The 12572-nt window shown below is 41.4% G+C and overlaps 1 protein-coding gene across 13 annotated transcripts in view; it reads left to right on the top strand.

The window, feature by feature from the left end:
* SYNE1 (spectrin repeat containing nuclear envelope protein 1) overlaps window positions 1-12572 on the top strand; it is a 496771-nt gene that overhangs the window by 221211 nt on the left and 262988 nt on the right. For all 13 annotated transcript variants that reach the window (XM_027551881.1, XM_027551880.1, XM_027551874.1 and 10 more), the window contains 7 exons: window positions 1521-1724; window positions 2578-2785; window positions 3601-3713; window positions 5214-5419; window positions 6414-6569; window positions 10410-10701; window positions 11739-11911. In XM_027551881.1, coding sequence (XP_027407682.1) covers window positions 1521-1724; window positions 2578-2785; window positions 3601-3713; window positions 5214-5419; window positions 6414-6569; window positions 10410-10701; window positions 11739-11911 — 1352 coding nt within the window. The remainder of the gene's footprint in view (window positions 1-1520; window positions 1725-2577; window positions 2786-3600; window positions 3714-5213; window positions 5420-6413; window positions 6570-10409; window positions 10702-11738; window positions 11912-12572) is intronic.

Genomic DNA, 12572 nt, shown 5'->3' with positions numbered 1-12572 from the left:
TCACCTGAAGCAAGAATAGGCAAAAGGGGTGCTGATAATCAGCAAAATTAAATCGGAGAGCTTGTGCTTATCAAGGGCATAAACAGACAACAGTTGGATTTTGGCAGAGTGAAGATGGAGGCAGGGTTTTGAGAGAGAGCTACTGTTGTGCTCTGTTTTCTCTCTTTCACACACACATGCACACGCACACACTCCTACCCATGCCCATGGAGGAGATGTGGAGGTCCCTGCACCTTACCTCAAAATGGAAAGGATTTCACTGATACTGTCTGGAGAGCATGACACGTGCCCTGTGCAGTTGGCAGACACAGGAGACTAGTATCTAATCCCCCACAAAAAACCTTAAGGGCGGGAGACAGGCTGGCTGACTGCTGATGTATTTGCCAAGGATACATGATTGTTTTGAGTGGCCTACATCTCAGAGTCATCTGGGGTGAAATGCCAGTGTGTGACCTCTGGCCCGGAAGTGAATGATGAAAGAGAAGAGCTTCAGTGTGGGCATCTCAGGGTCCTGCAGAGAATTTCTGCAGGCTTAAGAGGCTTTCTGGATGATGAACAGGCCTCAGCAGCAGGGAGTTAGAGATCCCAAGGCTGCATAAGGAGGAAGTACAGAACCTGAGAGGAATGTGTTGCCTGTCTCTGGGGAACTTCAGCAGGAGGGGGCAGCAGTGAGGGGAGCCTCAGAAAGCCCCATATGAGGCCTGTGACAGGAGTGAATGTGAACTCACCCAGCCCAGAAAGCAGAGAGGCCAGCTCCCAGCGGTGGTCACCACTGTCCTGCCTGTCCCAGCCTGCAGGTGTCAAAGGCTGTTCAAAGTGGAGGAGTAGGGAAGAAAGACAAAAAAAGGCACCTGGCCCCTTTTTCCGCTGGAGGCTTCATGTTTGCAGCAGGTCTGAGCAGAGGATAAGAAAAAAATCTCTAAGTTTACCTTCAAAGTTTTGATTATTAAATCAGCCTGGATGTTCTCAGTGTGGAGTTGAAACTGCTTTGCAGTTGACCAGGATTATAAACCCTTTTATTGTTATGTGTGGGAAAGTCCAGGGCTTCCCAAAATCAGTCATCCAGGGAGGAGAGAAGAATTAACTTCAGTGAATATTTTAAACGGGAGAGGACATGGCTTCATGATAGAATCCCAAAGTGGTGTTTGTTCAAACTACCTCAGGGTGAAAAATATGTGTTTCCCTGGGAGAATGAAGAGCAGGTTTTTGGTCACCAACTTGGTAGCTCTGTGTAGGTCTAGTTCTGTTTTGAAATGAGATCTTGTGGATTTCCTGGAATCTCAGTCAAAACTTCCACTTTAAAAACCCAGTATTAACTATAATCCTCACTGTTTCCATTTCCCCATTACTCAAGATATTTGGCAACTTGAAACCACTGATTTTCCTCTTAAAAAAGTTGAATTAGCATCCTTAGTGAGGCTTCTGTGATTTTTACTGTTAAGCTGCGCATGAACGGAATCCCTACTGAACAAGGGCTCTGGTCTTTACAGATTTTAATGAAATCTCACTTTATGTTTTAGTTTATAGAAGCTGACTTAAGGCAGAAACTGGAGCATGCCAAAGAAATTACTGAAGAAGCAAAAGGAACCTTGAAAGAATTCACTGCTCAGAGTGCACAAGTGGAGAAGTTTATTAATGACACGGCAACCTGGCTGACAAAATTAGAAGAATCGTTGATGAACTGTGCCCAAACGGAGACTTGTGAAGGGCTGAAAAAAGTGAAGGTAAGTCATAAACTATCACTAAGTCTTTACCTTTCAATAGTAATATTAATTCTCCTGCTTTTCAGTGACTATAATATAAATGTAACCTCTGTTATGTTACCCATATTAGCACCAAACCAACTAATTCATGATATAGGAGACAGCAAAGTAACAGATGGAGAATTGAATGCAGGTGGTAAGAAACTAAACACGAATATTCTAAAAATGGAAAGCATGCATTGCTATAGGGCCTGCTCAAAGACTGTACTTGTTAATATATAATACATATTTTTTAGTAAAAAGGTGGGAGCCTATAGAAGAACTGTTTGAATTTCTACAAATTTTCAAACTTGAATGCCTAATAGTTTTTCATCACTTAATTATTTTTATTGGTCAGCATGACTGCTTTCGTACTGAGAAGGATCTATGTTTTAAAAATGGTTGAGAAAATGATATATGTAGTTTGTGCTCTTTTAGCATATTTTCTTACTGTTCTTGAGACTAAGGACATATACTTCTAAAATTTGCTACTGGTGCTTTTGGTATGGCCTGTGATCCTAAAACAAAGGCCAAGTAACCCAGGGAAAAATGTGAATGCAGGAGGCTGACTCTATTAATAGTTTCTAATCAACTAACTAAACCCAAGATTCTGGGCTGGAATCCACAGAAGATCTTTTCAGTTTGTTTTAAATCCTAGACTATAACCCAAATCCTACCTATCTCTCAACAGCTGTTTACAGGTGTAGACAAAATTGTATACATTATTGACTGGATTTCAACAACGTCACTTTCCAAAAAACATTCCAGAGTGTGGTAGATGAGATATTTCTCTTGAATGTAATGAATATCCTTCATGGCATACTTTTATTCTTAGGACATACAAAAAGAACTTCAGAGTCAGCAAAGCAACATCAGTATGACCCAGGAAAATCTCAATAGCTTGTGCCGCAAGTACCACTCAGTGGAGCTGGGGAGCCTGGGCAGTGCGATGACGGGGCTGATAAAGAGACACGAGGCTGTGAGCCAGTCCTGCTCCAAGACACAGGCCAGCCTTCAGGATTCTCTGGAAAAACACTTCAATGGTGAGTTCCGACAGGCCCTAGCATGAGTAGTTTGTTTACAAGACATAGTCCAAACCAAATGCTGCCTAGAAACGGCCAGAAAACTTTCCACAAGAGTAGCATTTTAAATGTGTGTCTGCATTGAGATTTGAGCAAGAAAATTATTGTGGTTGGGCTCTCACTGTTGGCAGGATTCTTCTTCTTTATCCCTAAGAAAGTAGGAGTCTGCCATCTTGATGAATCTGAACTTCATGTGGATTTTCTAAGTAGAGCTCCTTTGTGTGGAAAATGACTCCCACTGCTCTGAGGAAATGACACAGTAAGCTTGGATATTAGGAGAGCCTATAAAACAGCAGGACTGTAATTCAGGGAACTGTTGGTCATTTATGTCCCTGATTGGCCTCCAGCACTGCTGTGCCTCTGCTTTGGTGTCGATGTGTGACGCTCTAAGTCAGCATGGCGGGCAGGGCAGATGTTCCTCCCTTTGCCATAGAAATGGCTTTAACACCTCAAGAGCACTGCTTACTCTTACATAGTCAAGCAATTATCTTTCTTCACCAAGAGAAAAAAAACACACAATGGGAAATCAAATATGTCAGGAATACAAATTTCTTTTCAGTCTTACGTCTCAGGTAATTTCTCAGTTCTACCATGAGACGTCACGGTTGTAGGTCATACTGTATTATATTCTATACTATTATTAATATTGTTTTCTTTCTGGAACGTGTTGTAAGGCAGGATGTAATGGGCTGATCACCAGAAGTAATTCATTGTGGTTATCCTGGAAGCTCTTTGAATGTTTTCTATGTGTTCCTTATTTTTGTTACTTTCCATAGAGTCTATGCAGTTATTCCAAGAATGGTTTTCTGGAATAAAGGCAGCAGCAAAGGAATCATCAGATAGAACTGGGGACAGCAAGGTTCTGGAGGCAAAGCTCCGTGATCTTCAGGTATGCAAGCTGGCGCTACTTTTTCCTAAATTGCCTTCAAGTGCCTTCAGGTCAGACCTAAACCATCTATTTCCCCAAACCTTCTTTTCTTCTCACTTTTCTTCTTCCCTAACAGAATTAGATTTCTTGGGTCAAAAAGAGATAGGAAGTATGAAAAGTAAGTTGATAAAAATGTTAGAATTTCATTCATGTTGATGTAAGGCAGAAATCAAACCAATATTGTAAAGCAATTATCCCTAGAAAATATATAAAATATTGAAATATATTGAAAATATATAAATTTTTTAAAAAGTTAAAATTTCAGAATTTCTAGATCCCATTCCTCTCTTTGTTAGTCTATTACTCATTCTTCGGCAGTCATTCAGAACTAAACCTAATTTTAGTTTTTATGGCAGTAAAAGCATAAATAATTGTATCTATTTTACATCATTGTCATGAAGAAGTTTTAAACAGAAGACATGGCTTGTGTTTTTTTTAATAACCTAGCATCTGAATTTGGAGCTAGGATATATTCAAATAAAAGCAATAGATATTGTAGGTTTTAAAGGTGTGACAGACAATGAAAAATGTATAAATTTTGGTAAGGGAGGGCCACTGTGCAGCAACATTAAGAATGATTGTCAGGAGCCTAAGTTCAAATTAAGTTTTGGCCAAGTTTTTCAAATGGTTAATTTGAGCAAAGCACTGTGTTAAGTATTATAAAAATATTTTTTTTTTTAAATTAATGGGGGAAAACATTAATGAGGAATATAAGGATTTTGTGGCTTAATGGGTAATGTGATGGGAATTATGTAGATAACTCATTAGCAGCCAGGGAGGAAGATCATTATAATACAGGAAGCTGGTTTTGCTGGAGGCATGGTGAATTCAGATGTGGAGCTGGGCTCTTTAAAGCTTGAAATGCAGAGGATCTCCATGAAGCAAAGTCTGAGTGACAGTCACAAATACCTCTGTGGAGCTCAGAGTGGAGGCAAGACCAGCATAGTGGTTCTGGACTTTTTTTGCTCAGTTGAAGCCATGCCCATGTATATGATCTTCCAAGGAAGAGGTGCATACCAAGAAAAGCAGGGATCTGAGCACAGGATTTTGTGTGCAGTATGAGTCAGACAAGGAGGCAGGGTGGAGACAATTAACCAATTGAAAGATGTCACATTAACCGTTTGAAGAAGTGGAGGCTGGACCAGGTTGAGATGGTGAGAATGGAGAGGGACTGACTGAGAGCAGACCTTGATGAGAGCATCCTTCTTTCCAGCTCGATGTTGCTTGCAGTTGGTCCTCAGCGGTTCCAGTGACTGGCTGGCACCATCCTCCATTCTCAGTCTTGACTGTATCCAATTATATACATCATTCTCACTGAAGCTTATTAAAAGCCTTCTTCCTTTGAGCTGTTTTTCTTCTCTTGCTTTACTTTCTCAGGTCAGAGTTGTAATTAATCCTCCTATGCAGTAGGATCTTTGAATAATAGCAAATGCTTTGTATTACCTTTGTTTCCCGAAACAGAACATTCTGGACTCGGTCAGTGATGGACAGAGCAAGCTTGATGCGGTGACCCGAGAAGGACAAACTTTGTATGCACATTTATCTAAACAAATTGTCAGTAGCATTCAGGAACAAGTTACAAAAGCTAATGAAGAGTTTCAGGCATTTCTGAAACAGTGCCTTAAAGACAGACAGGCGCTACAAGACTGTGCTTTGGAACTTGGGAGGTAAGTTTTTTCAACAGGTATAGATTTCATCATGCACGGACTATTTCTTCAGTGATTTAAAGTAAAGAGGCATTGGGAATAAACAAAAATATTTTAAATTGTGAGTTTAAATTATAATGTTTTGACTTTAAGTACATGTTCATACTAGGACAATAACTGATTGCTCAAACTCTGATGGTATCATTTGGCTTTATTTTCTATACAGAAAAAGAAAAGAATTATATTCACTAATAATTATGAATGACATAAATGTATGTACTTTTTGTCTGTTTGGTTAACTCTAGATATTAGAATTTTGACACCCGAATTTTTGATTATCCAAGTCCTTTCCTCACTGTGTCTACTTCAGTGAGGTTGGAATTATGGCAGAAAACACTTATTATATTTCCCTGAATCAAGATTCCAATCAGGAAGCTATATCAACAGGGCTGGATATAAAATTAGAAAAAATATTCTGTTGCTAAGAAAGGAAAGATGTCAGTATAATCAAAATGCCTTTTTTTGGTTGGAGGTATTTGCCTGACTTTTGTCAAGGTTTCTTAGAGAATTTACAGTGTTTTTTTAAAACTTAAGAACCCTAGAGTCTTGTGCCATATTCAAATCCCCATAAGATACAAAGACCCAGAGATGACTTTCCTTCCTGTTCCAAGGGCTTCCACGGCCCCATTTTTCCACTGGCCCCAATTCAGGGTCTTTGTAGTAAGATGTAAAGTTAAGTGCACACAGGCATGGAAATGTAATCTTAATTACCAGCTATAATTATCAAGATAGAGTGCTTCTTTTTCTGCTTGGATCTCAAGAAAAATGTCCAGAATTTGTCATTTTGTTACTGAAATAAGTGATTATTTGAATGGGATTATTGTCAAATTTTCTACTCTGCTTGAAAATCCATGAGATCTTAATTGCCATAGACATTGTTGACCTCAATATTATAATTTATTTATTATAATGAACATATAAGAATTTCTCTAACGTGTTTTGTTCTTTTCTTTAGCTTTGAAGATCAGCACAGAAAACTGAACTTATGGATCCATGAAATGGAAGAAAGATTAAGTACAGAAAACTTAGGAGAGAGCAAGCAACACATTCCTGAGAAGAAAAACGAAGTCCATAAAATTGAAATGTTTCTGGGAGAACTGTTGGCTGCAAGGTAGGATGCAGAAGTGGAATAGATGCTTTTCTTACTAGCAAATGTTTGCTTGTCTGGTTGGTTGGTTGTTGGCTGGTTAGATGGTTAGTTGGGGTGGTGATGTTTCTATACCTAGTACACAAATGATTGTATAGTGTTTCCATGGCAGTGTGGTGATCTGGAGAGAGTATTGGGTTGGAGGTAAAGAGCTGATCTCCATTGCAGTTATATCTCCTTTGTTCAACAAATTGGACAGGCCACTCATTTCCTGTATTTCTTGATATTAGCTTTTAAACATTGAGAATAATAATAAATACATTTTCCTCCCAGAGGTTATTATAAGGATATAAGGTGATTATAAAAATACCCTTCATTTACAAAATAACACTATAGACCCCAATTTCCATATATTTCTCACACACTTCAGCCTCCAAGATTATTTCCAATCCACCATATCCTCATAATATTGTTAGTAAAGCAAAAGGTATTGTCATGAAGTCTGACTGCCCTAGAGATTCATTTTCTTCACTGCAGTATTTGTCTTCTCATTGCTTGTCAACTGAGCAAATGTTTCTGGCTCCTTCTCAGGCAGTTCTCTGGCCTGTGCTTTGGACTCCACTTTCATGGCTTTGCTCCCTCAATTCACACTACACCACTGGCATTTTCAGTTGCTTCATTGAAATTGTTGCACTGGAAGATAGAACACTTTTCACTAGGGGAGGGAAGCTTGGCCCAAAACTCTGTCTGACTGTTGCTTTGGTCCTACCTCTGTGAACCTTTTGGAGAAGGCGATGGCACCCCACTCCAGTACTCTTGCCTGGAAAATCCCATGGACGGAAGAGCCTGGTAAGCTTCAGTCCATGGGGTCGCGAAGAGTTGGACACGACTGAGCGACTTCACTATTACTTTTCACTTTCATGTGTTGGAGAAGGAAATGGCAACCCACTCCAGTGTTCTTGCCTGGAGAATCCCAGGGATGGCAGAGCTTTGTGGGCTGCCGTCTACGGGGTTGCACAGAGTCGGACACGACTGAAGTGACTTAGCAGCAGCTGTGAACCTTTACCGTGGGGCAAACACGTTGTTGATTTTGTTACTGAATTCAGGTTAAGCTGTTCATACTCAAGAATCTAAGAATGAGAGACAAGTGTTGAATAAAAGGAAAGATGGCTTTATTGAGGCACCTGGAAATTCTGGCAAGAAGGTGGACTCATGTCCCAAAGAACCAATCCCCACTGCTGATTAGAGAACAGATTTTAAAGGAAAACTTGAAGGGTGGGTAGGCAGAGACTACAAGCAGAACAAAACAGTTAGCTTTGAGAATCATCTTGAAACTGGTCATTTAGTGGTCTGGTCAGCATCATCTTGATTGTTTTAAGCACAGTTAATCTTCAGTTCTAAGGTCAGTTTGTTATCAGTACCTTGAAGTCAGTTCCTGGAATTGTGCAAGCCACATATTCAGTATTGCTCAAGATAGAGCATCTTATGTCATGACTAGTCTGGTCATCATGTGCTGTGCTTAGTTGCTCAGCCGTGTGCAACTCTGTGACCCCATGGACTGTAGCCCACCAGGCTCCTCTGTCCATGGGGATTCTCTAGGCAAGAATACTGGAGTGGGTTGCCATTTTCTTCTCCAGGGGATCTTCCCAATGCAGAGATCAAACCCCGGTTTCCTGCACTGCAGGAGGATTCTTTCCATCTTAGCCACCAGGGAGGCCCAGGAATACTGGAGTGGGTAGCCTATTCCTTTGCCAGGGGAACTTCCCAGCCCAGGAAGCAAACTGGGGTCTCCTGCATCACAGGCAGATTCTTTAACAGCTGAGCTACCCGGGCAGTTAGCTTTTTCCCTCTGGTGGCCATTTTAGTGTCTGCAAAACAACTCAAGAATGTGAATCAGACTTTGTTATTTATATCCTTCAGGGAGAAGCTAAATATTCTGTGACTGTTGTCCTAATTGTTAACCGTTTGAGCCTGCTTTTTTGCAACTCAGGGGAGACCTGGGAGACTACAGCTTTTCTACAAAGAAGAGACAAGGGACACAGAAGGGCTTTAGTATCTGGGAAGGCCTCACAGAGTCCTGCTCAATTTCAATTTTTTATAAATTGAACCCAATAGTGATTCAATTATAAATTGAAACTCACCCCAACCCAATGGTGAATTTAAATCTTGACTCTTGTCTAGGTACAATATAACACGGCCTGACCTATTTCTGTCCTCCTTTTAAACATTTGATATTCTTCTTGAGCTGTTACTCTGATATTCCAGGACCAGATGCTTGGACACTAGGTGTATTTGCTCCCATCTGCTTTCCACCTGGCAGCTTCTCTAGACAGTCCTAATGTGCTCCGCTGGTATCCCAGCTTCTCCAGCTGAGTCACCTGACTTCTTTCACTTGCTGGCCACTTGCTCTTCCCAGTCCTTTGGATTTTTTTTTCATCATAATATTCTGCAAGTACTTTGCATATCTTAGGGGAATGCCCTGTATTTTTAAAAAGAACCTCAGACTTAAGAATCATTGATTTTTATTGTCTATTAAGCAGTTCTTCTTGTGGTAACATGTGATATCTGTCCTCTTGAATTATTATTTAACTAAAGTCATTGTTTAAACCATCTTCATGTCTTACCTTCATGTCTCATGCAGATTACAAGTATCAGTTCAGTTCAGTCACTTAGTTGTGTCTGACTCTTTGCAACCCATGAACTGCAGCATGCCAGGCTTCCCTGTCCATCACCAACTCCTGGAGCTTACTCAAACTAGTGTCCACTGAGTCAGTGATGCCATCCAACCATCTCATCCTCTGTTGTCCCCTTCTCCTCCCACCTCCAATTTTTCCCAGTATTACAAGTATAAGAGATGTACTTTAAAGTATATGTAATGTTGTCTAAGTCTTATATATCTCATTGAAGCACACAGGATTCTGTTTAGATAATAGCTGCTCAAGCAAAAGAAAAAGACAAGGTAGGAAATGGGTTTCCTGTCCTTTTCTGACATTCACAACAGCTTGTGTGACAGCATCAACAGTCTCCCTTCTGATATCCCAGGCATTTCCTGAGAGATATGCTGATTCAGAAATCTGTAAAACAGCATAAAGCCGACCTAGCCATAGAAGATCATGTTTTCCCTTGACTTAATTAACATAACCTCAAACTGAGATGAGCAGAGTTCCCAAGATACAACAAAGAAACCCATAAGTATTCATAAGATGGCCTTTTGAAAGAAGCTTTCTTTGGCACTTTATCTCTGCCAAACATTGTGCTGGATGCTGGGGATATGAGATGAATGTAATTACCATGGCTTCTAGAAGGTGAAAGCCTTGTGGATGGAGACAGACAGGGTGTATGAGGTGAGAGAAAGGCGGAAAGAGGGCACCAGAAGGGGAGTCAGCATCATGCTTCCTGGGGATGTAAGCCCTGCACTGAGATTTGAAGAGCCTCTTAGAAAAGAAGTTGAAGAGTGGTTATGAAGGAGGAGTCTTCGTGTGTATACAGCAGGGTGGAGTGCTTAGGGAATTTCAGGGAGCTGTTTATGATTAGAGCATCAACTAGGAATGAAGAAAAGTCAGAGATCAGCCCGGAGAGACAGGCCTGGGCCATTTCCTGAAGTGAATCCCTGACAATACACAGGGCTGGGATGCAGGCATAGATAGCACAGACTGAATGAGATCCCTCGATGGGAAGTGACTGCATTCAGATAAACCACAGAGAGCCAGGTAGCCAGCCCTCTGAGGGCGCCCAGCACCATCACTGAAAGGCATGTCAGCTGTGCGCTCTGGTCTGGTGGCTGCTCCAATGTCAACAATCATGTGTCACTCCCCTGTGCTCCTGACATAATTCATTTTCTTTTTTTTTCCCTGTTTTCTTTAGAGAGTCTCTGGACAAGCTGTCCCAGAGAGGGCAGCTTCTCAGTGAAGAAGGCCACGGTGCTGGGAAAGAAAGCCGCCTGTGTTCCCAGCTCCTCACAAGCTATCAGAACTTACTCCGGATGACCAAGGAGAAGCTCCGGAGCTGCCAGGTGGCCCTGCAGGAGCACGAGGCCCTGGAGGAGGCACTGCAGAGCATGTGGTCCTGGGTGAAGGACATGCAGGACAGACTGGCCAGTGCAGAGAGCACTGTGGGGAGCAAAGACGCCTTGGAGAGACGGCTGTTACAAGTGCAGGTACGTGGGGCGCCAGCCTGAGGCCTTCCGAAGACTGTTGGATTAGACTCACAGGTGTTTGGGGTGTCCCTGGTGGCTCAGACTGTAAAGAATCTGCCTGCAATGCAAGAGACCTGGATTTAACCCCTGGGTGGGGAAGATCCCCTGGAGAAGGGAATGGCTACCCACTCCAGTAGTTTTGTCTGGGAAATCCCATGGATAGAGGAGCCTGGTGGGCTACAGTCTGTAGGGTCACAAAGAGTCAGACATGACTGAGTAATTAACACACACACACACACACACACACGCATACACACAGGTGTTTGAGTTAGGTCCTCATCGTTCAACTGTGAGCCTCCTCAGGATTACGTGGGCAAAATGAAGAAAATGGGCAAAAAAAGGATTTGGAGGGATTGTTTTTCTCTTCTGTCAAGGAATATTTTTGTTCTGATAGCTTTAAAATAATTTTTTTTTAATTTTAGTAAACATTTTTAGCAAATATTATGAATACCTACTCTACTCCAAGCACCATGCAAGTTGATTGGAATATAGAGACAAAAATTAGTTCTTGCTTTCCAGAAGTCCCCAGTTAGTGGAAGAGATCAACCTGTAAATTATTACTTTCAATACAGCCTATATGGAGGGGCCCTGATGAAGTACGGAGGAGGCCACAGACTAGCCTGCAGTCCGTGAAGTTTCCTTTGAAAGGCAGAAATTACCCAGGCAATAGAAATAGGGATCTGTCAAGTTTTGGACAAGAGTGTCTTCGTTTTCAAAATGACTTCTTTTTACTCTGATGCAAAATTCAATAAAGTTCCACTTCTAGGCTTGTGGTCCAGAGTTTTCCAGGAACTTAAATCAGAGTTGGTCTCTGACTTCCAGACTCCCGGACTTCTAATATTTAAGTAAGGTGTTATAGGGCCATAGGGTCCAGAGTTTGATATTGTTGTTGTTGTTCCATTTTAAGGTAAGGTATGCCTTAGCTTGATTCTCATGGGAAACAACACATCAGAAGGTTTTAGTAATCCTGCTGATGATTATTCATTCTTCCTTCACAGGAAATTCTCCTGATGAAAGGTGAAGGGGAAGTTAAATTGAACATGGCCATTGGCAAAGGGGAACAGGCCTTGAGAAGTAGCAACAAGGAGGGTCAGAAGGTGATCCAGACTCAGCTACAGACCCTTAAAGATGTGTGGGCTAACATCGTGGACTCCTCCGTCCATGCCCAGAGGTACAGAGCCCATTTTTAGTGTGTCTTTGCCTGAGTCAAACCCAGTGACTTAGTAAAATGATGGAGTAGAGCTGAAGGTATCCTGTAAGAGAGTTACCAAGCGTGTTATTATAGATGGTTGTATGGATGCCTGTCTCTGCCTGATTGAATTTTCTATAACTGCAATGGCTGGTTTTGTTTGCTTGCTTGCCTTGTGTGTGTGTGTGTGTGTGTGTGTGTGTGTAATATTTACATCTCCCATAACATCTCTCATGGAATCTGGCACACATGGGCTTATTCAGATACCGCCTCTAAATTCATCAAAGAAAGAATATGTCTTTAATAAATTTAACAACTTTAATAACTTTTTGCTTTTTAAGGAAAGTTAAGTCATTGGCAACTTTTGAGCTTACATACAAATCTTTTTCTCAACTGAAGTAATATCCCTAACAGTGGGCTTACAGAGATGTTGGGAGAGTATGTGATCACCCCAGTCTATCCTGACATTTAGAGTAAGGCCAGGGAACCAACCTCCTGCTATGTGTGAACACCTTCACATGGGCAACAGCCAGACCACACGACCCCATTGCATCAGACGCTGATGAGAAAACAGAGAAGATTCTAATTGTTACACAAGGTTTTGTTGTTGTGTTATATTTATGATTCAAAGACTTTCATCTTC

The sequence above is a fragment of the Bos indicus x Bos taurus genome, chromosome 9 (genome assembly GCF_003369695.1).
Source record: "Bos indicus x Bos taurus breed Angus x Brahman F1 hybrid chromosome 9, Bos_hybrid_MaternalHap_v2.0, whole genome shotgun sequence".
NCBI lineage: Eukaryota > Metazoa > Chordata > Mammalia > Artiodactyla > Bovidae > Bos > Bos indicus x Bos taurus.
The sequence above is the reverse complement of the archived record's forward strand: the minus strand, read 5'-3'. Positions and strand labels throughout refer to the sequence as shown.